Raw genomic sequence first — 24,722 nt, 5'->3', positions numbered from 1 at the left:
CAAAATAAAATGTATCTGTGAATATAAATTCACCCCTTTAGATTCGTGTGTGTGTGTGTGTGTGTGTGTGTGTCTGTGTGTGTGTGTGTGAGAGAGAGAGAGAGTGTGAATCGGGGGTGTCTGTCTCCAAAACATTATCAATGACGATGAGCACCTTGCCAAGATCTTCCCCACACCTCCACTTTCACCTTCAAGCAATCACCAAACCTTAAACAAATCATTGTTCACCACAATCTACCCAGTCTTCAGGACAACATCAACCACACTATACAACCCTGTCATGGTAACTTCTGCAAGACATGTCAGATCTTCGACATGGACACTACCATCACACATGGGAACACCTCCCACCACGTGCATGGCAGATACTCATGTGACTCGACCAACGTTGTCTATCTCACAGGCTGCAGGCAAGGATGCCCTGAGGCGTGGTATACTGGCAAAACCATACAGACACTATGACAACGGATGAATGGACACTGTGCAACAATCACCAGGCAGGGATGCTCCCTCCCAGTTGGGGAACACTTCAGCGGTCAAGGAGATTTGGCTTTGGATCTTCAGGTAAACGCCCTCCAATACGGCCTATGGGTTACACAACAACACAGAGGCTGATAGTCAAGTTCTGTCCCCATGAGGACAGCCTCAACTGGGATCTTGGGTTCATGTCGCACTACAGGTGACCCCACCTTATTGTACACTCTCACTCACATGCATACATACACACACTCTCTCTCCCACGCACACAGGCTCTCCCACACGCATGCACACACACTCTTTCTCTCCCTCTCTCACACACCACCCACACGCATACACATACACTCCCTCTCCCCCCTCACACACACACAAACACTCACACTCCCCCCCCCCCACATGCACATTCTCTCTCCCTCATCTCTCTCACACACACACACACACGCTGTCTATCTCTATGTCCTCCCCACCTCACACATACACATTCTCTCCCCTCTTCTCGCTCCCCCCTTCACACATACACATACACACACACACACACACACTCTCTCTCTCTCTCTCTCCTCACACACACATGTGAATCTATGAGATGAATTTGTATTTGCAGATACATTTTATTTTGTTCAAAAACCGCACAATCTATAGACAGTCAATATGGTTTTATAAATTCCTACTTTGGAAATAAATCAGTCTGACTCCCACTAAAACACAAACAGATTCTAAACAAGATCTTACACCTAACATGTATTGTCTGTCTTAAAATGTTACCTCATCTTTACACTGATCAAATCTTTAGTTTTCTCAGGAACCTGACTTGAAAGGAATTTGGGGATTTAAATATACATATTAATCAATTGAAACCTTCCATCTGATTAAAGAGTTAACAGCATCTTAGGGTTTAGAGCATCCTCATCAATGTTGTGAACCTTTGATTTTTTACTTTTGAATGCTGTGTCTGATACTGCCTCTCTCACTAACAGCTGAAGAAGGCCTGAGGATCTGAAAGCTTGTGATTTCAACCAAACCTGTTGATCTATAACCTGGTGTTGTGTGATTTCTGACCTTGTCCACCCCAGTTCGACAGTGGCACCTCCACATCATAACGTTTTGACAGAACCTCAATGCTTTCATCTTAATGCCACTAGAGGGAGCTCAGGCTAGTTTTAAAGCTTATTTTTTGACTTTACCCTGGGTCAGACCTGTTTATGTCATGACTATGTTGCTATTCACTGATAAAACATGTGAGAGTTATATACTTTCCTGCCTTTTTACATTCCTACCTATAGCAAACACCAGATTCTCCCATCTCCAAATGATTTTACCTAATGCAATTATCAAATCTGATTGGACATATTTCTGATTTTGTGACACTTCTGCAGTTGTTCACCTGGTCATTTTCATATACCCTGCCTTCCATTAACCGATTGGAAAATGAGCTGCTTTTAATTACCCATTAGTTCTGATTAAAGATCCATTAAAGAATTTTTTAAAAACCCATCCCCAACATTTTAATCACCAAGAAATGGAAAGAAAATTTAAAAAAACACAATTTTTAATGACAAGTAGTCATTGCAACACAGAAAGAGACTATTTATCTGATTGATTCCATGCCAGCTCCCTGTGGCACACTCCAATCAACCCCACTTCCCTGCTGTATCTCTATATAAGAAGGTTTTTCCTTCGCATGCCATGCAGTTCCTTTTTTGAACGCCTTTATCATCTCTGCTTCCATCACTTCCAAAGACAGTAAATTCCCGCCTCATTACCTTCCACTTCTTGCAGAGGTTCTTTCACAGTTCCATCTCCTGAATCCCTTACCCAAAACCTTATATGTGTCCTTCCCTACATTCTCCCAAGTTTCCTATAAATGTTGTGGAGCTGAATCTTTCATCTCTGCAAACTTCAAGATAATTCCCAAAGGATTGGCAACTTCACAAAATAACTGAAAATGCTGGTGATCACAGCAGGTCACACAGCATCCATGGAGAGAGAGCTCTGATGAAAAATCATCTAGACTTGAAACGTGAGCTTGCTTTCTCTCCATAGATGCTGTCTGACCCGCTGTGATCTTCAGCATTTGTTGCTTTTGATAAAGATTCCAGCATCTGCAATAACTTGCTCCTTCACAAAGTAACTGTTGTCCCCCCGCCAAAACGAGAATTTGCTGGTGTCGAGTTCTTGTTGAGGCAACCTAATCAGTATAATGGAAAGATATCCAATTGAGGCAGCTAGATGAACTTCTCCTCATCTCCTTGCACCCACTCATCCACAATGTCAAATTCAATTCCTAACTTGGCTGCCTGTTTACTGGTTTGTTCAGTAATATTTCTTTCTGAAAGTTACAGTTAAATCTGCTTCAACCATCCTTCCAGGCAGTGCATTCCTGATCATATCTCAGCAAATTATGAAAAATTATCCTCATGCCCTGAGGATTCTTTTGTCAATTTATTAATGTTATTTATCATTGGGATTTAGGTAATACAGTAAGACAGAATTTATAGGTATCATTCGTTCCTCAGAGAGCATTGAATTCCTGCCACATTTTGGGGCATTGGAGTCAAAAGTGAACCAAACTGGGTGCAGGTTGCACATCTCCACCAGTGGACATTCGTGAACCTTATGGGAACCCTGCAAGTTGTGTGGTGATGTTTCTGGTGCAAGCCCACAAAGTATCATTTTTTTCACCCAGTCCATAGTTGAGCCTTCCTGTTAAGGTTGGAAATAAAGTAGAATAGGGAAAGATGAAGGGAAGAAAAATTATTGTTACCAAGTGCCTTAATGAGCTGAATAACCGTAACACTGTGCCATAGAAAATGTCTAGATAATATGAAATCAATGATGTTGAGACAATGAGAATATATTAAAAGAGCATACAGATAGCATAGAGAAAGAGGAAAGCTGTGACACAATAAAGAGGGTGAGAAAATGAAGGAATTTGGACAAAGAAAAGATAAATTGCAAGCTCATGAGAGCTGCAATATACTTAGAAATTCTAGCCGAAATAACTACTCGTTTATCCTCATGCTTTTGAGTCCCACATTTTGTGTGTTTGTTAAAAAATATTTCAGAAGTTCAGTAATTTTAGTTAGTTATGCCCTTCAAGGTCAGCAGTTAGCACAAGGACCAGGAAGAATCCAGGATTGACCACTGGGCTGTGCTGCATTGTTTAATAAATTGTTTAAATGCTCCAAAATCAGAGGAGCAGAGAGCACTGGCTTAATCACTGATTTGTATCTCCTGTGGAAATGTGCTACATATGTTTGTGAATGAGCCTGTGCATAGACATGTGTATGTGTGTGTGTGTGTGTGTGTGTGTGTGTATTTGTAAATGTATATACATCTGTTTACATGTACCCATTCACACACATGTGTGATCCTTCATGAGGTAAATGGGAAGTCAACTTTTTGACCTATAAAGAGATAAAAGTTAAATTTTGTAGACTGAACATCAACTGGGCTGTTTTACAAGTGTTCAATCTCTCCAGCCTGAGACCCTTACTTCAAATTGGCACAGAAATAGGAAAATCTGCTCCAACTTGCCTTTCTGCAGTCACACACAATTGGAATTGAGTTTGGTCATGAGATTTCTGTAGTCAAACAATCTTCCATCAGTGCCAAATTGGCAGGGCACCAGAGGGCCACCTGCATTCCCAGAGTGGTCCGCCAATAAGATTCAGCAGTCTGTGAAGCGGAGGGTAGAAAATAAGGGCTTCAGATCCGATTGGGAAAAGAGAGCTGTTGTATCAATGCTGAAAGATGAATCACTTACTGAGATCGCATTTTTCTGTTGCAGGGAGGAGTGAAGGTGCTGATCACGGGACCATGGCAGGAAGCCAGCAGTAATTACAGTTGCCTGTTTGACCAGATTTCAGTGCCTGCATCTCTTATTCAGCCCGGTGTTCTTAGATGTTATTGCCCAGGTAAGAGACATTTTTTGTTTATGCTTGTTATACTTTTCAAGACTCTTCACAATCTCAATTGCCACCCACCATGAGTGACCCCTGAGCAGGTGGGCACTTGTTTCAAGATAACAAAGTGTGGAGCTGGATGAACACAGCAGGCCAAGCAGCATCTCAGGAGCACAAAAGCTGACGTTTCAGGCCTAGACCCTTCATCAGAGGGTCTAAGCCCGAAACGTCAGCTTTTATGCTCCTGAGCTGCTGCTTGGCCTGCTGTATTCATCAAGCTCCACACTTTGTTATCTTGGATTCTCCAGCATCTGCAGCTCCCATTATCACGGGCACCTTGTTTCAGATCTGTTTGTGCCTGTCGCAAGTGGTGTGCTAAATGGGATTGCCACATTTTCTGCTTCTTCCTTTCCCTTTCCCACTATCCCATGATCGGGTTTCAAAGCTTTCCAGTATTAGACGTGCCCTGGTAGGTTAAGAACCAGGTAGCTAATCATGTTGCTCACAAGTCTGGTTAGATGGCTGACCTGCGCACTTCTTCCTCCAGTTAAAGAATCCAGGTTATTTTTTAAAACGACTTGTATTCTGTAGCACCTTTCACATTCTCAGGCATCCCAAAGCACTTTACAGCGTACCTTTGGAGGGTAGTCACTGTTATGATGTGCAAATTGCAGCAGTCAGTTTGTACACAGCAAGTTTCCACAAACAACAATACAGGTCAGCGATAATGGGAACTGCAGATGCTGGAGCATCCAAGATAATGAAATGTGAGGCTGGATGAACACAGCAGGCCCAGCAGCATCTCAGGAGCACAAATGCTGACGTTTCGGGCCTAGGCCCTTCACCAGAGAGGGGGATGAGGTGAGGGTTCTGGAATAAATAGGGAGAGAGGGGGAGGCGGACCGAAGATGGAGAGAAAAGAAGATAGGTGGAGAGGAGAGTATAGGTGGGGAGGTAGGGAGGGGATAGCTCAGCCCAGGGAAGATGGACAGGTCAAGGAGGTGGGATGAGGTTAGTAGGTAGGAGATGGAGCTGCGGCTGGGGTGGGAGGAAGGGATGGGTGAGAGGAAGAACAGGTTAGGGAGGCAGAGACAGGTTGGACTGGTTTTGGGATGCAGTGGGTGAAGGGGAAGAGCTGGGCTGGTTGTGTGGTGCAGTGGGCGGAGGGGACGAACTGGGCTGGTTTTGGGATGCGGTGGGGGAAGGGTAGATTTTGAAGCTGGTGAAGTCCACATTGATACCATTGGGATGCAGGGTTCCCAAGCGGAATATGAGTTGCTGTTCCTGCAACCTTCGGGTGGCATCATTGTGGCACTGCAGGAGGCCCATGATGGACATGTCATCTAAAGAATGGGAGGGGGAGTGGAAATGGTTTGCGACTGGGAAGTGCAGTTGTTTATTGCGAACCGAGCAGAGGTGTTCTGCAAAGCGGTCCCCAAGCCTCGGCTTGGTTTCCCCAATGTAGAGGAAGCCACACCGGGTACAGTGGATGCAGTATACCACATTGGCAGATGTGCAGGTGAACCTCTGCTTAATGTGGAAAGTCATCTTGGGGCCTGGGATAGGGGTGAGGGAGGAGGTGTGGGGGCAAGTGTAGCATTTCCTGCGGTTGCAGGGGAAGGTGCTGGGAGTGGTGGGGTTGGAGGGCAGTGTGGAGCAAACAAGGGAGTCACGGAGAGAGTGGTCTCTCCGGAAAGCAGACAGAGGTGGGGATGGAAAAATGTCTTGTGTGGTGGGGTCGGATTGTAGATGGCGGAAGTGTCAGAGGATGTCCGTCTTCCCTGGACTGACCTATCCCCTCCCTACCTCCCCACCTATACTCTCCTCTCCACCTATCTTCTTTACTCTCCATCTTCGGTCCGCCTCCCCCTCTCTCCCTATTTATTCCAGAACCCTCTCCCTATCCCCCTCTCTGATGAAGGGTCTAGGACCGAAACATCAGCTTTTGTGCTCCTGAGATGCTGCTGGGCCTGCTGTGTTCATCCAGCCTCACATTTCATTATACAGGTCAGCTTATCTGTTTTACTTCAGGGATAAGTAACGGCCAAGAAACCAGAGACACCCTCTTCACTGCTGCACTCAAGTAACCTTTTAAGTTCAAGTTTTTGAATTGGAACTTGAACTAGGACTGCCTGGCTCAGAGGTGGTCGAACCATTTGGTCCACAGCTTACACTTGGGTTTTGTTGTTTTCTTCTGTGAAGAAATTTTGACCTCCATTCAGAAATTCCCCATAATGGCCCAATAAAGATCAGGAGCTCAGCAAATAGGGAAATTGTACAATTCCTTGGTTGGGCTTTTTTTGTCCTTTCCACAATGCATTCATTGGCATTGTGATCCATGATTTTACAAAAATGTTAGCCAGTAATGTCAGCGGGTTTGGAAAATAGAAGTGGCAGCTTCAACAGTTAACTGTGTCAATTCTTTCCATCTAGCCCATGACACTGGCCTCGTGACACTGCAGGTGGCCTTCAACAGTCAAATTATCTCCAATTCCGTTGTTTTTGAGTACAAAGCCAGGGCTTTGCCGACTCTTCCCACATCCCAGCACGATTGGTTGTCATTGGATGGTAAGTACCTGAAATCATATCTGAAAATATTGTTCAGCTTTGAGAGTCACTGTTGCTTGAGTCAGTTGAAGTATGGCTGCAATGTGCCAAATGTGCAAACTCAACAAAGCTTCTTTGGCAGTACCTTGAAGTCAGGATTTCCATCGATTAAAAGGACAAGGGTGGCAGGCACCTGAGAACACTATTGCTTTGTCCCTGGCAGGTGGAAGAGTGCTGCAGGTGGATGATATTCCAATGCAGGAAAGCTGTACTGCTGTTGGAAGGTGCTTGTTTGGTGCTCATTGCTTTACAACCAGATTGGAATGATAGGGGACCTGAAGTAGTTAAACGTGAGCACAGGAAACGTAGATTTGGTTTTTGTTCTTTTGAATGTAGGACGAAAAGTTGTAAGATCTGGTACAGTGAAATGGGAACTGTTATTTCAAGGAAGGATGCAGAATAAGGGGGCATTTCCTTAAAATTAGATCTCGATCATTCAGGAGTGTTGTCAAGAAGCATTTCATCACATAAAGGATTATAGAAACATGAAATTATCTCCCACAAAATGCTGTTGAAATTGGCACTCAATTAAAAGTTGGAATTTTGTTTGGTAAAATATATCAAAGGTTATAGAATTATAGTGGCTAAATAGACTTAAGATAAAGGTCAACCACAATTTAGTTGACTGGTGGAATAGTCTCAATGGGATTAGTGAGCTACTTCTGCTCCTGTGCTTCTAAAACACTGAAAGGGCACCTATATCTAAAATAGTGTGGACTTCCCAATTAACACCTTGGTGCTGCCACTGGTGAGCTGCTAGTGTCACTGCTGATTGTCACTGAAACAGAGTAACCCCCTGCAATCCTCTCCATTTGGAGCAGTTTAATACATTTTGAAATACATGTATTTTCTACTCCTACTCCAAAACATTTAATGTTCACTCATGTAAAGAACAAAAACTATAACACATGGCTAATAAATGTCTTGATGTCAGCATAATCCCAAAGGCTTTCTACTGGGCCCTTTGCCAGCAGTAACCATCTGAAGAGCCGCTCTATCTTCCTGTAGTTCATAATCATTCTGTGATCAGAATATGTAAGTTCTGATGTACTTGAATCATAGTAAAGTGTTTCACTGGCATAAACAGAGGTGGATTAGCTGGTGATAGTTCAAATCTACTTTCCTCTTGGGCTTGTCATGTGAGATAAAAGTGTGGAGACTTGATAAATTCCATAGCAGGGATTTATTACCCCAATTTCCTGGCTTACTCTCCTGATAATTTTGAATCTATTGTACAATCACAAAATCGACTATGCTCATGCATGAATCTAGGCAGTGAGTGTTACCAAGCTGCTCAATTGCATGAGAGGCATGAGTGTTGAATCTTTGTCCACAGTAAATTAGCCAGGCATGCCAGAAGTAGAGCTGCTTCCACATTTTAGAAAGGATTTCAAAGCCCTGGGAAGGCATCCCAGGAGGTTTGTTAGGGTGATGCCAGGTATAAGGGCATTTAGTTCTTACACAGAGAGATTGGAGAAGCTAGCATTTGAAGCGAAAAAGGGTAGGTGGAGGCCAAAGAGAATTATTTAAAATCTGAGAGATTTTGAAAGAATGAAGGGAAGTAACCATTTCCTCTGACAAGGTTGTTAACTAGCGTCATCGATTTATAAGAGTGCCAAAAAAAAGGGAAATGAAGAGAAATTTCCTCTCTCACTAGGTTATCCAGGTTGTGAAGGTGGTGCTGGATTGCAACACATTATGGAATGCCTTTTAAAGATAAATTGGGAGTGAACTTAAAGAGCACTAATTTCTAGGTTCAGTGGGAAAAGTTGGATGTGAAATTAAATTCCTCAACCTTTTCAAACAACCAGTGCAGGTACAAAAGACTGAATTTTCATCTTGTGTGTGAGAAATCACTTCAGCTAAGAAAGTGATAAGAGCACCTTTTCACTATGAGTCCTGACCCCACTAAGGTCTGCATGCATGCCATTTAGAATTAACAGCCATAATGGGAACTGCAGATGCTGGAGAATCCAAGGTAATAAAATGTGAGGCTGGATGAACACAGCAGGCCCAGCAGCATCTCAGGAGCACAAAAGCTGACGTTTCAGGCCTAGACACTTCATCAGAGAGGGGGATGGGGAGAGGATTCTGAAATAAATAGGGAGAGACGGGGGAAGCAGAGCAAAGATGGAGAGAAAAGAAGATAGGTAGATAGAAGATAGGCCTCCCCCTCTCTCCCTATTTATTCCAGTTCCCTCTCCCCATCCTCCTCTCTGATGAAGGGTCTAGGCCCGAAACGTCAGCTTTTGTGCTCCTGAGATGCTGCTGGGCCTGCTGTGTTCATCCAGCCTCACATTTTATTATCTAGAATTAACAGCCATCCGTTTTGCCCCGCAGTTCCCAGAAATTCACAATTCATTTCCAGAACACCATAGGGAAATAACTGCCAAAACATTGTACAAGAATTGTGTTTATTTTGCCATTTTCTTTAATCACTTTCATTTATTTGTTATAAAAATATTGGAGATGGTGGAACAAAAAGACAGTTTGACTGATGCTCAGAATCATCCAATGGTTTCCCAACTGATAATGGGAAGGCAGTCATATAAAAATTGACATATCGGTTAATTATTGGTGAGTATGTGGGCTCAGCATTGCCAGGAAAGACATCTTGATCAACCAGCTACAGGAGTGTAGGCTAGAAATGGCAGAAGGAAGAGTTCCAATGTTATAACCACCAGAAATATAGCCAACCAGAGTTGTCAATCCTGATATCATTTCCAACAATAGTCACTGGAAGGTAATTAGATGTGGGAGACATTACCTTTCTTTTTATTCACTTAGTTATGGGATGTAGGCATCATTGGCAGCATTTTTTGCCCATCCCTGGGCTCCTTTGAGAAGGTGTGGTGAGCTGTCTTCTTTAACTCTTGCAATTCATTTGGTGGAAGTACACCCACAATACCATTAGAAAGGAAGTTTCTGGAGTTTGAATCAGTAGCAATGAAGGGACGCTGAATTATTTCCAAGTCAGAACAGTGAATAACTTGGAGAGGAACTTGCTTGTGGTGGTGAGTCCATTGTTTCTGCTGCCCTTGTTCTTTTAGATGGAAGTAGTAATGGATTTGGAATGTGCTATCTGAGGAGCCTTGGCAAATTTGTGCAGCGCATCTTGTGGACGATACACACTGCTACTATTGAGGGTCGGTGTTGGAGGGAGTGTGCGCTCAGTGGATATGGTGCCAATCAAGTAGGCAGTTTTCCCCTGGATGGTGGTCAAGCTTCCTGAGTGCTGGTGAAGCCACACCTTTCCAGACCAGTGGGGAGTATTCACATGCGTGATTTGTTTTCTAATTGGTTGACAGGCCTTTGAGAAGTCAAGAGGTAAGCTACTCAACGCAAGATTCTTAGGCCCAGAACTGGTCCTGTGGCCACTGCACTTATATTACTAGTCAAGTTCAGCATCTCTTCAGTGGCAATCTCCGTAACATTAATGGTGAGATCATTGGATGCCAAGGGGCAATGATTATATTCTCTCTTATGGGAGATGGCCATTTCCTGGCTCTTGTGTGGCAAAAATGTTGCTTGCCATTTCTCAGCAAAGCCTAGATATTGTCCAAGCATCACTGCATTTGAGCATGGGCTGTTTCAATATCTGAGGAATCATGAATGGCAGCAAATATTGTACAATCAATGATCAACCTTATGATGGAGTGAAGCTCATTGATGAAGCAGCTGAAAATGTTTGGGCTGTCACACTATCCTGAGGAACTCCTGCTGAGGTGACTGACCTCCAACCACGACACCCATCTTCCTTAGTACTGGTACGCCTGTGACTAGTGGAGAGTTGTACCCCCGATTTCCATCGACTGCAGTTTTGCAAGGGCTCCTTGATTCCAAGGCCAGTCACTCTCACCTTGCCTCTACCCTTCAGTTCTTCCATTCATGTTCAGACCAAGGTTGTAACGAGGTCAGGAGCTGAGTGCACTCTGGCAAAATCCAAACTGCATGCCAATGAGCAAATTATGGTTAAGAAAAGTGCTGCTTGATAGCAATGTTAATGATATCTTCCATCACTTTACTGATGATTGAAAGTCGACTGATGTGGTGATAAGTGGCTGGAATGGAATGTCCTATTTTTTGTGTACAGGACATACCTGTGCAATTTGCCACTTGGTCGGGTAGATGCTGTGTTGAGCTGTATTGGAACAGTTTAGCTAGGAGCACAACAAGGCCAAGTTGGGCATCTGTTGGAATGGGTTGTCATGTGGTGACATAGGCAAAGGTAGGGGAATGAAGTATGAGGTAGATGGCTCAAAGTAATAATTGTGACAAGTCCCCAGAGAAACAAAGGTAGCACAAGTCATCAATAGTATTGCCAGAATGTTGATAGCGCTCATAGCCTTTGTAGCATCCAGTACCTCCAACCATTTATTGATACCATGTGGAGTGAATCAAATTGACTGCAACCTGTCATCGGTGATGCCGGGGACCTCTGGAGGAAGCCAAGATGAATCATCCAATCAGAACTCCTCCAGACATCCCCAGCATCACAAATGCTGACTTTCCTTTTCTCTTCACTCAGGGCCCTGAGCTTAATTGAAATGCCATCTACTGCAATCATAAGTGAACTCTACCACAGAGCAGACCAGAGATTGAACATAGGATTGTCTTATATGTGTAGTTCAGTGGCAAGAAGATTGATGTATTTAGCTTGACATACATTACTGAGGAATTAGCGACATAGGCACCAGTTCTTTAAAATCTTTGCTTCTGAAATTAGGAGTGCATATCAGGAAATTTCCAAACTCTTGACACCACCTTGAAAGAAATGTTAGACTGATTTTTGGTGACAGAGCACACATACAAGATGGATTGGGCCCATTGCCCTGGACTCAGATTGGAGGCAGTCATAAAGGCTTCTGAGTGCTGAGGCGTGCTATGTAAAAGCACTGCCTTGTATCTCTGGAGACTTGCCAAAGTTGTTCCTTTGAATTTAAGCCATCTACCTCACACTTCAATCCCCTGCCCAAACCTATGCCACCATATGCCAACTCATTCCCAGATATCCACAAACCCTCCCCCTTGATCTTATATAGCCCCAAGCTTACTTAGCCAGGATCCACCATTGACAGAACTCAGGAGCAAGCTGTAGATTAAATAAAACAAAGGTGTAAATATATATTATAGATTTCAATAAAATAGAATAGATCCAAATAATCAAAGCCCATCTAAAACTCAAACCTCTTCAAGTACATAATCCCTTATAAAAGTAAATGGTAATGTATACACAACCTTACATACTTTAACGCCTGAACTGACGCAGAACCTTACCTCACATCCCCCACTGCAACTCCTCCCTGGAAAAAGCCCACCCAGTGAGATAATTATAAGTTGTGGAAAGCAAGCAAATGATATTGATGTCATTGCCCTTGAGAAATGTCAACCAATAGCTGTTGTAATTGCTCGAACTAGAACAGTTTTTTTTTCATATCTCACACACAGCATTCCTTTTTAGATTTTTAAAGGCAGAGAATTCGAATAACTTCTCAGCTTGATAATTCTATAGACCACAAGCATTTGCATCTACTCTTTTAACAATTCATTACTCCCATACTGAAATAAGTCCCCTGCTACAGTCAGAGCAGTGTCTGTTTGAACTCAGCACTGAGTTCAAATGGCCCTCCTGAGTTCCACCACGCGCGGGTAACAATCTGCTCCTCTTCCCCTACTAGGTTCTTTTGAATCTGTCAAAAAAATGGGATGAGTTTTCCACATTAAGATCTCAACTATATTTAGAGGTTCAGCCTCCACAAAATCTCGCCCATAGTATCTGGTGTCAGTCTTGAATACTCGTGGTTCTGACTCAGTAGCCACAATTAGCACTTTGGTGAACTTTTCTCGCTCATGTGGTAAAGGTGACCCCTGAATCCTGTTAGGTAAGAGAGTTCCAGGATTTTGATCAAGTGAAGACAAAGGAACAACAATGAATTCCGCATCAAAACGATATGTGACTTGGAGAGGAATTTGTAGGTAATCGTTTTCCCATACCTTGCTGCCCTTGTTTTCCAAGATTGTGGAGTTCACAGGTTTGGAAGGTGCTGTTGAAGAAGCCTTGGTGAATTGCTACAACAGATCTTCTAGAATGAACACACTGGTGCTATTATGTGCCTGTTGTGGTGGAAGTGATTGCTTAAGGTGGTGGATGGTGTACCAATTCTAAATCAAGAGGAGAAAGTTCAAGAATTTGACTTTGACTTTGAAAATTTAACTGTTGTCATTAAACAGCAGAGAAAATAACTTTCACCTTGCATTGATCCCTAGACATGCGAAAGCATGACAGCATTCACTTTTCAAGACTTGTTAAAGCTTCAAGAGAATCTAAATATATTTGGAGTATGATTACAAGTGAAAATGTGGAGGTCGGTACAGTTGCATTGATATAGTCAACTGGGTGTCTGAATTGCACCACCATTCATAGGCACTTCCAAACTACTTAGATTGGGTTTGAGGATGTTCGTTGAAGATAGGATGGAATGTGATAACTCACTATCCAGAACGCTCAGACTAGTCTGTATTCTGATAGGCATTATTGTGATAACCCACAATCTTCTTATAATGCAGTTTCTGTGGATTGAGGCAAGGCCTGTTTTATTCAAATGGGGAATAATTTCAAGAGATCCACTGACTTCATCCCAGCAGTGAAGATCCATAAATTGGTTGATGTCAGCTGAGGTGGCAGTCAATTCAGAGGCCACACTAAATCTGATGTAATCAAGATTTTCTGTTTGGTTTGTTTTGTTGATTAGCACGGTTAGTCACAATCTCTAGGCAATAGAGGCATAAATCTGTGATGTGTGGAAATGAGGTTGCTGCTGGAAAGCAGTTTTCAAACTCGACAGTGATAATTTTAAATAGGCAATATTGGTTTTGGTGTAATCAAGAGATCCAAGTCATGATCCATTACTTTATATTATTCCAGCTGCTGAGTTCAAAAATTTTTGGCTCCCATTCCAGAGTGCAGTGCTGTTAAGAGTTACTGTCTTTCAGATGTTGTTCCTGGTGTCCTGGAAAATATTCACCAGTGAATATCAAAGCCAGGTTATTTGCTAGTTTTAAGTTTTTACTGTGTTTAAACAGGCTGCCATGTTACTCATGTTGCAAAAGTGGCTGCTTTGATATGTTACTGCTCTTATGCAAATATTAGCTGCTGTGTTTCCTACATTACAACAGTGTGAATGCTTAAAATGCTGTGTTGATCTTGGCGATCTCTTGAAGTTGTGAAAGGCACTATGTAAAGGGAAGTTGCTGTTTCCAGTGGGCAGCCAATCTGATATTACTAATTTTATTGTGTGTCCCACACAGATGTGTGCAAGATTGGATTTAACTATGTGACAAGTACTTGTCTTGTTTGTATTACACATGAAGTATGGTTAATTCTGTGGAGATGGCAGAATTTGTTTCAGAGGAGAGCACAGGTTAGCCAGCAAAAGTAGTATCTTCAGGGCAGGAAGAAAGGAAGTGGGAAGTGTGACCTTTGAGCCTTCTGAAGAAGTATTGAAAATCATGCTCCTCTGTATGGCACAGTGGCTCAGCGGTTAGTACTGCTGCCTTATAGCACCAGGAACCTGGGTTCCGTTCCACCTTTGGGTGACTGTGTGGAGTTTCCTCCAGGTGTCCTGGTTTTCTCCCACAGTCCAAAGATAGGCAGGGTAGGTGGATTGGCCATGCTAAATTGCCCATAGTGTTCCGAGATATGTGGATTAAGTGGGTTATAGTAAGATGGGTTTGGATGGGATGTTCCGAGGGTCAGTGTGGACCAGACAGGCAGACAGACCTACTTCCAAGCTCCGTCACTCAAGCACGTCGTCCTAACCTAACCGTCCACGAAAGACTGAACAGTGAGGAGGATAGTGCAGAACTTCAAATGAATATGGATAGGTTGGTGGAATGGACGGACAGGTGATTGTTGAAGTTCAAAGAGGAGAAAGGTGGGATAATTAAATTTGATGGAAAGAATGTTGAGAGGGCACAATTCTAAAGGGGTTTCAGGAGCAAAGGGATGTGGGTGTATATGTGCATAAGTCATTGAAGGTTGCAGGACAAGTTGAAAGAGTGGTGAAAAGAAAGCCTATAGTGTCCCAAGCGTTACTAACAGGCATACAGTACAAGAGCAAGAAATTTAAGATGAATTTGAAAATGATACTGCGGTTTAATTTGGATTATTGTGCCCAGTTCTGGGCTCCTCACTTTAGGAAAGATGTGAAGGCATTAGAGAAAGCACAAGGAAATGAGAAACTTAAGTTATCAAAAATAGGTTGGAGAAGAATGGACTGTTTTCTTTGAAAAAGAGAAGGCTGAGGGGAGAGCTGATAGAGATGTTTAAAGTCACAAAGAACTTGCACAGTGCATGTAAGAGAGAGACTGTTCCTACTCAAAAGGTTGAGAATGTGAGGACACAGATTTAAAGTAATTAGAGAAAGAAGCAAAAAAAGTGACATGAGGAAAAAGATTCGCACAGTAAGTGGTTAGTTATAGAATGCATTGGCTGGGACCATAGTGCAGTCAGGTGCAATTGAAGCATCCAAAGGGGAATTTGATGTGCAGGGTTTTGGGAATAAAGGCAGGAGAATGGACCTAGGTGAATTGCTTACCCAGACAGCATAAACAACACTATCCAAAAGACCTTCTGTTGAACAATAACTATTTTGTGAATTCTTCGAAGAAAAAGGCCTGCTCTGCTATTTGGCCGGATCATGGCTGATCTCATTCTTGCCCACTGTTGATACCATAGATTCTTGACTAACAAGGGAGTCAATCTCCCACTGACGTTAAAAATATTCCATGACACCACCTCCGCTGCTTTGTATGAGAATTTCACAGTTACATAACCTGAGTTCAGAGAGTCCTCCTTATCTCCATGTTAGATGGGAGCCCCCCTATTTTGAAACTCTGAACTTCAGTTCAAGATTCTTCCATTAGGCATAACATCCTTCCAGCATCCAAACTGTCAGATCCCCTTAGGATCTAATATGTTAGAAACAAACAAACACCTCCTCAGTCTTTCAAACTCCAATGAATACAGCCCCAAGTGGCCCTGTCTTTCTTAGGATAACCCACTTTTAAGAATTAATTAGGTGAACATTGTCTGAATTGTTTCCAGTGCAATTGTGCGCATTTTTTAAATAAAGAATGCATTTACAGTCTACATCAATGACTTAGTTGAAGAGACAATCATGCACAGTTATGAGATTTTTTAGTGACACAAGAATAGGTAGGAGAGTAGATTGTGAAAAGCACCTAAAGAGTGAGCAAAGGAACACAGTTAGGTTAAGTGAACATGCAAAAATAATTCACCATTGCCCTGCACAACTGTAGCAAAGTTTATATTCCATTCCACTTACAATAAATAGCAATGCTCTAACTGACATGTTAATCACTTGCATAACCTGCATACTACACTTGTGATTCATGTACCAGCACATGTACCTCAGAGTTCTACAGCTTCTTTCTATTTGAATAATGTGCTGCTTTTCTATCTTACTGCCACAATTGAAAAATACACATTTTCCCACATTATACTCCAGCTGCCAATTTTTTGCCTGCTCACTTAATCTGTGTTTTTGTTCATTCCTTAGGTCCTCTTCACAAATGACTCTCCTACCTATTCTTGTGTCACCAAAAAAAATCTCATAACCATGTATATTGTCTCTTCATCTAAGTCATTGACAGACTGGGAATAGTTGACACCCTAACATTGACCCCACTGGTTACATCTTGCCAGCATGGAAATAACCCATTGATGCCCACCCTCGGTTTCCTGTTGGCTAACCAGTACACTAGCCATGTTAATATGTAACCCCTAAAAACATAGGTTCATATTTTAGCAAGTAAACTTTGATGTGGCAACTTCTGAAATGCTCTTGGAAATGCAAGTACACCAAATTAACAGGTTCCCCTTTATTCACATTGCATATTACTTTCTTAAAGAGCTCTAAGTAATCTCTGAAACACTTAATTCCCTTTCACAAAACTCTGTTGAATGTACCTGATTGCTTTGAGATTTTCTAATTGCTGTGACATCCTTAATAATAGATAAGCATTCCCCCCCCCCCACCCAACAACAGACATTAAGCTAATGGGCCTGAAGCAAATCAGATTTGATATCTTCCAGCCAGCACTTGTCCAATCATTTCTCCTCAAGAATATTCAGGCATTTGAGGCAGAAGGTAATCCATATTTCTTCCAGTGACACTGACATATCCTGTTTATAATGATCCATGATACATGGAGTTTGGCTGATTAACTCTTCAAGATGTCAGACTTTGTTTCCTTACTAATCACGCTGACAGATTCTGGGAATAATCCACACTATTCATGTCTGGAACTGTATCATTAGTTGAAACCAAGATAATCTCAGAATTCTAAAATGGTCAAGATCATAAACAAAAGCAAAATGGTAAGGAAACGTCCGTGGAGAGAGAAACTTGATTGTATTTCACGTCAGTGACCTTTCATCATTTTAAACATTAACACTAAACTTCTCTATAATTAAAAATGTATCTCGTGTAATTCTTAGAATACAGAACATAGGAAAAGAAGCAGTCCATTTAGCTCCTCAAATCTGTCCTACATCATTCACTTAGATAGTTGCTGATCTGATTCTCAAGTCCCTTGGTTCTTTAACTTTAATACCCTTGACCATCAAATGCATAGCAATTTCAATTTTAAAATTACCCCAGCTTCAACTCCCAGCTTTCCACATTCTACCCCTCTTAAAGCATTCTAGACTATGTAGCCCATGATTGTTTTCTGAAGAAGGGTCACGACCCGAAATGTCAAGCTTTCCTGCTCCTCTGATGCTGCTTGGCCTGCTGTGTTCATCCAGCTTCACACCGTGTTATCACAGATTCTGCAGCATTGGCATTTCCTACTATCTCTATGTAGCCCATGTCCCAAGTTGCACCAAATACTGTTCACTTCTTACTATGCTCAGTGACTCACATTGGTACCTGTTTAAACAATGTTTTGATAGTTAAATTTTCATCCTTGTTTTCAAATCCTTCCGTGACATCGCTCCTCTTTATACCTTTTCATCCACCCACTAAATATGGCACCCCTCCAATTCTTGCCTCGTGAGCATCTTAGATTTTAATCGTTTCACCATTGGTGGCTGAATTTTCTGCTGCGAAACATTTTGGAATTCCCTCTTTGCCTTCATTTCCTCTTTTCGGACAAGCAATGAAATATTAGGTATTGCAAAATCTCCAAAATAAGCTGTTTTCTAACTTGTAACTCAATCCCTCTTGCTAGCCACAGCTTGACGTTCAACCAGACTGTTTTAAACCTTGTAGTAAATCATAGAACATAGAAAAGTACAACACAGTACAGTCCCTTCAGCCCATGATGTTGTGCCATGGAATAATCCTAATCCAAAAATAAAATAACCTAACCTACATTCCCGTCAATTCACTGCTGTCCATGTGCATGTCCAGCAGTCGCTTAAATGTCACTGATGACTCCGCTTCCTAAACTACCACTGGTAAACTATTCCATGCGCTCACAACTCTCTGGGTGAAGAACCTCCTTCTGATGTCTCCTCTATACCTTCCTCCTAACACCTTAAAACTATGACCCCTCATGGCAGTCAATCCTGCCCTGGGGAAAAGTCTCTGGCTATCGACTCTATCCATGCCTCTCATTACCTTGTACACCTCGATCAGGTCACCTCTGTTCCTCCTCCTCTCCAGAGAGAAAAGTCCGAGCTCAGGCAACTTCTCCTCGTAAGACAAGCCCTCCAGTCCAGGCAGCATTCTGGTAAACCTCCTTTGCACCCTCTTCAAAGCCGCCACATCTTTCCTATAATAGGGCGACCAGAACTGGACACAATATTCCAAATGTGGTCTCACCAGGGTTTTGTAGAGCTGCAACATAACCTCGCGGCTCTTAAACTTGATCCCCCTGTTAATGAAAGCCAAAACACCATATGCTTTCTTAACCTTATCCACTTGGGTGGCAACTTTGAGGGAGCTATGCGCTTGGACACTAAGATCCCGCTGTTCCTCCACACTGCCGAGAATCCTGCCTTCAATCCTATATTCAGCATTTAAGTTCGACCTTCCAAAATGCATCACTTCACATTTAAGATAATAAAATGTGAGGCTGGATGAACACAGCAGGCCAAGCAGCATCTCAGGAGCACAAAAGCTGACGTTTCGGGCCTCGACCCTTCACATTTATCCGGGTTGAACTCCATCCAAATCACTTGAACCCTGAACTGAGATCTTCTCTCTCCTTTATCCTTTGCCTTTTGTTCGTGTATTTTCCCACTTTCTGTTCTCTAAGCCCTCCTTTTTCTTTCTTCTATTTTCTTCCTTTGTCTCTTTCACTTCATTATTCCCTCTTCATTTTTTGTGTATCTCAGTTTTTTCAGCTCTTTCTCTACTTGTGTCTTCATCTTTCTCTGTCGTTTTTTAAAACCTTTTCTCTGTTCCATCTCTCTGCCTCTTCTCTGTACAACGTTTCTCTCCTCCAAGAAAGCAAAGACCCAGACCAGCAATCTGCAACTGTTCCAACAAATGGGAATAATATACTATTGACAATTTAATACAATAAATCATCCTGTGCCTCAAGTTAATCCAGTGATGTGGATATAGTATTTCTTGTACATGCCTCTGTGAGCTCCCAAGTAAGAGTTCCATCATCCCCCCCACCCCCACCATAAATTTCCCTGCCGCATCAACTGCCATCCAGAACAAAGGAGGATGCAGCTCACAGACCAGTTGCCTTTATGCCTGGGTTCTGTTCAGTTCCAGCTGTAGCACTAGGCTTCATTGTGTCATCTTTCATTTCAAAATAGAAGCATTTGGATTCTCAGAGCAGACACACCCTTTTGCTGTTAAATGACCATTGATTTTCGCATTACAATCGAAATGCAAATCAGGCTCCCCTTTGTTTAGTTTAGACACTTTTTAAAAGGCATTGTTCTAGGTAGTTTCCTACCCTTTTCTCATTTACTTTTCCTTTAATACCTCTACTCTCCTGAAGGTGCTGACTCTCCCTGGGGTACAGCACCCCCTTCTCTCCTGAAGGTCAGGAGAGACACAAGTCCAACAGGTTTATTTGAAGTCACAAGCTTTCGGAGCGCTGCTCCTTCACCTGAAGTCAGGGGTTGTGACGTCCACAACCCCAGGACTTCCACATCATGGCTACTAACTCCTGAAGGTGCTGACTCTCATGGGGCGGGGGGGGGGGGGGGGGGGCGCGGGGGGGGGGGGGGGGGGGCGCGGGGGGGGCGGGGTCAGACTCCCTTCTCTCCTGAAGGTATGGATTCGATTCTCACTGGGATTCAGACTCACTTTATTCCTGAATGGGTAACGGTAACAGCAGCCCACCATTATCCCAACTAAATGTAGCCCACAGCAATATTCCAGCAGGAAAATGCAGACACAAATTGGATACCAGGATCCTTGATGAAGTTCCTCACCTGGAGAACTGAAGTTAATTGTAGCAACTCAAACGTTTCTTAACCTCAGTGAATGATGAGAGTGCAGAACTAGTTAGCATATCATGCAGCTGAGACAAATTCTATAGATGGATTTGAGGGGAAGTTAGATAAGCACATGAGGCAGAAAGAAACTGAAGGCTATGCTGATCGGGTTGGACAAGTTACATAAAATGAACAGAGCTGGAGGATGCCTTTTGATTCTTAATCAGCTCTGCTATTCAAATACGATCAGACTGACCCACTACCTCAGGTCTACGTTCCCACGCTATGTCAATTTCTCCTAATCCCCTTTGTGTCTAAAATTTCTATCAATTTCAGTCTTGAATATGCTCCGAAACAGAGTCTATGGTTCTGTAGATTAGAGAATTCCAAGGATCCTTCATCCCTTTGCCTGAAGAAATTTCTCCTTGCTACTATTGTAACTGTCCAGCAGTTTATTCTGAGATCATGTACCCTTGTCAAAGGAGCACAGGACACGGCTGATATGAAGACAGAAGCTTGTATGCACCAGTTTGGTTGAACTGGTTTAGTTCTGTAAATTCCATAATTCTAATGCAAGTTTGCCCAAGTGAAGACCAAGGCTTAAAGCTGAGACTTTCTGCAAGGTGTATGGCCAGCACCAGATTTCACAGCACTTACAGCTACAGTATTGGTGACCTTGCAAGGTGTTTGCTGGGAAAAGGTTCAGTTTGGGACACTGGAGGGTTGAGAGAGAACTTTCAGGTTGTTGCGTGCCTGCGCAACTTGGAGGGATCAAAACAATTTACCAATAATACTGAATGCCACCAACTTAATCTGTTGTCAAGTCCACAGTTGTGAAAGTGCTACTTGTATATGTGATATGAAAATAATAAGCAAGGAGATCAAAGATCACTATTAACTTTTAGTCTTGATCATTGCCACATCTGTTGAGGGACGAGGATAATTGCACAATGCAAAGGCTGCACCCGACTCAGAACACCCGGGCAGCTCATGCTTCACTTACTTTTAGGTCTCCTACTGCTCAGACACATCCCTGGTGATCCTGCCCCATACTTAAACGAATCTTTTCATCATCCATGGTATACTTGAAAGTTGTATGTGTTGATCTTTATCTCAATGGACTAAAAAAAACAAAAATTTAGAAGTTAAGCTTCAGCTGAAGCTTGAATCTTTATCCGTTGTGGACAACCTTTAACATCGTATCGCTCCCAAGGCGGAATACTCATCAGCACAAATTCATTAAGATCTTCCAGGCCTTAAAACAATTCTAAGAACAGATTGCATAAATCTGACTGGCATTCTCATAGGTGTAGCAAACTGAGGAGTTTTGTATTTGAATTATTTAATACAAATAAAGGATTTGATGGGATAAATATTGTAAAAGAAATCCCTTTTTGAGTAAGTCAAAAACAAAGAGGCACAAGATTGAAGTTTTAATTTAAACCATTCAGGAATGAAGTAAGTTACCATTTTTACATAAGGATAATTGAAGTCTGGAGGTTTGGTTAGCTCAGTTGTTTAAGACAGTTAGCATGCAGATAAAGATCTTGACAACAGCATGCATTTGATCCCCCTTCCTAATGAAGTTGATTCAGAATATATCCCCTCACTGGTAATAAAAAAAATCAGAAGACTTTACCATAGTTTGTTAAATAATTTCTGAGGTTCTGCTTTCAGATAGAGAACTTAAAAAGAAATAACACATCCTTTTTGGGGAGAGATTTCAAATCAGTATCCTGAGGGTTACCAATGACCATAATCTGGACTGGAGAAGCCATATAAACACTGTGGTTGCATGAGCAGGTCAAAAGATAGACTTTTGTGGCATGTAACTCACCTCTATCTTACCCAATGGCTGTCCACTATCTACACGGCAAAAGTCAGGACTGTGACAGAACAGTCTTCACTTGCCTGGATGGGTGGAGCAACACCACTATCATCCAGGACAAAGCAGCTCACTTGATTGGCACCACATCTACCACCTTCAACATTCACTCCTTTCACCATGGACAATGCAGTAGCAGCAGCATGTACCATTTTCAGATGCACTGCACCAACTCAAAGACTCATTCGACAGCATTTTCTAAACCTGCAATCTCTACCATCTAGAAGGGCAAGGCAGCAGATGCATGGGAACACTGTCATCGATCTGCAAGTTCCCCTCTGAACCCCACACATCCTGATTTGGAATTATATTACTGTTCCTTCATGGTCACTGGGTCATAATCCTAGAACTCCCTAACACCACTTGTATGTGTTCCTACACCCAAAAAGACTTGAGTAATTCAAGAAGGCAACTCACCATCATTTTCTCAAGGGCAGTTAGTCCTGGGCAATAACTGCAGGTTCTGTCAGCAATGCTGACATCGCACAAACGAAAAACAATTAAGTGGTTCAAGGTAAGTCAAATGTTTCAAGAATAAGGTTCAGATTTGAGTTTGTATTTCAACAGATGTGGAGCTAAGGCAGGTAAAATGAGTCACTTTACAAAGCACTTATGCTGGAATGGCCTACTCTTAATCATGCTGTGATTTCTTCGACAAACCTATCATTTCTGGTTTTGTTGGAAGGTGGTCCTGCGAACTGAATCATTCACCCTTTGCAGATCTGGTTGATGCTTCACAATTTAACTCCTGAACATGCAACTAATTGTTTGTGATAGTTGTCTCATTAGAGAGCCTCCGGTCAGAGCAGCTGAGCTGTTTTTCCCCCCCCACAAACAGGACATTGAATTATATTTGGATGGATAGTTTGATTAATTGTGAAGTTGTCTTTCTTTGCACCAGCTTAATTTCAACTTAAAGACAGAGTTCAACATCACGTCTGTTTTAAGTTGCCTCATTCATCATTATTCTGCTTTTGCATTGTGGGTGGAATAGGGCCAGTTTGTCCACTGAATACCAAGATTTGGACTTCAGTATAATTTTGCACAGGGCCATCATAGTGCAGTCCAAAGATGTGCAGGCTAGGTGAATTGGTACTGGTAAATGGGGAGTTACAGGGATAGGGTGTGGCACTGAGTGTCAGTAGGTTGCTTTTCAGAGGGTTGATGCAGCCTTGATGGGCAGAATGACGTCCTTCCACAATGTAAAGATTCTCTGATGCCATGATTCTTTGATAGCATTACATGACAAACAGCAGCATTTTGGAGTGGCTGTTTTCCACTAGATGACCCTCCTACTCCCAGAAGATCTCCATCTCTCCAAGATAAAACCAGAAACTCAGCAAGTCTAGCTGCATGTTGAAAGTGAAAAGCAGAATTAATGTTTCATATCAATTATAACTGGTCTTCTCAACCAGTTTAAAAGAATAGTCATACAGGACTCAAAATAGTACCTCTGTTTAACTGTTTCTCTCTCTGCAGAACCTGCCAAATCAGCTGCTTTTCTCTGGCTAATAAAATGTGAGGCTGGATGAACACAGCAGGCCAAGCAGCATCTCAGGAGCACAAAAGCTGACGTTTCGGGCCTAGACCCTTCATCAGAGAGCTTTTGTGCTCCTGAGATGCTGCTTGGCCTGCTGTGTTCATCCAGCCTCACATTTTATTATCTTGGAATCTCCAGCATCTGCAGTTCCCATTATCTCTGCTTTTCTCTGGCACTGTCTTTATTTCAGATTTCCAGCATCTGCAGTATTTTTCTCCTACTCCCAACCCTGTCCTACATTCCCAAGCCTCCTGGTCTCTGATATGCTTCCACTACTGACCCCGTCTTGCTCGGTGTCTCTCACTCCCTATGTTGCTGCTGCTCCTCATCAATACCTCTCCATGACTGCTTCCACTCAACTTATCCTGCTAGCTGATACTCTCCTACTCCTGCTTCACAATTTTCTCCTGCTCCCATACTCTTACCCTGCTGTCTGACCCTTACTCTCCCTGACTCTCTCAATCCAGCCCTCTTACTTAAGTCATAATCTCAATCCTCTTTCAATGCTCCCTGTTCCAACTCTCTCCCACATTCCCTGACTATCTCACTCGCCGACTGTCTCCTACCTCCCGACTCTTTCATGTTATGACATTTCTCCCTGCTACTTGACTACTTCCTAATTCCAGACTGACTCGCAGGCTACTCAGCACTGTCCAATTCTCTGCTCCCCAGTGCAGTCACAGTCCTTAAAAATAGGCTGTTTCCCTAACTATGTCTCAGTCTGATTCTGTGCTGCTCCCTAACACTCTCCTACCACACACATTTCCTCCCCACCCCCACAACCCCAGGCACTCCTTGACTCTCAGACTGTCATGCTCACTGATCCTATTCTGCTGGGTGACCCCACTTCAGCGACATGACCCTTCTGAACTAGCT

The 24,722-nt window shown here is 42.7% G+C and overlaps 1 protein-coding gene across 9 annotated transcripts in view; it reads left to right on the top strand.

Annotated features, from left to right (window-relative positions):
- camta1a (calmodulin binding transcription activator 1a) overlaps positions 1 to 24,722 on the top strand; it is a 1,145,933-nt gene that overhangs the window by 1,034,066 nt on the left and 87,145 nt on the right. For all 9 annotated transcript variants that reach the window (XM_048561404.2, XM_048561406.2, XM_048561403.2 and 6 more), the window contains 2 exons: positions 4,268 to 4,394; positions 6,816 to 6,950. In XM_048561404.2, the coding sequence (XP_048417361.1) occupies positions 4,268 to 4,394; positions 6,816 to 6,950 (262 nt within the window). The remainder of the gene's footprint in view (positions 1 to 4,267; positions 4,395 to 6,815; positions 6,951 to 24,722) is intronic.

This window comes from Stegostoma tigrinum, chromosome 28 (assembly GCF_030684315.1).
Source record: "Stegostoma tigrinum isolate sSteTig4 chromosome 28, sSteTig4.hap1, whole genome shotgun sequence".
Taxonomy (NCBI): domain Eukaryota; kingdom Metazoa; phylum Chordata; class Chondrichthyes; order Orectolobiformes; family Stegostomatidae; genus Stegostoma; species Stegostoma tigrinum.
This window is presented reverse-complemented; position numbering and strand designations above follow the sequence as displayed.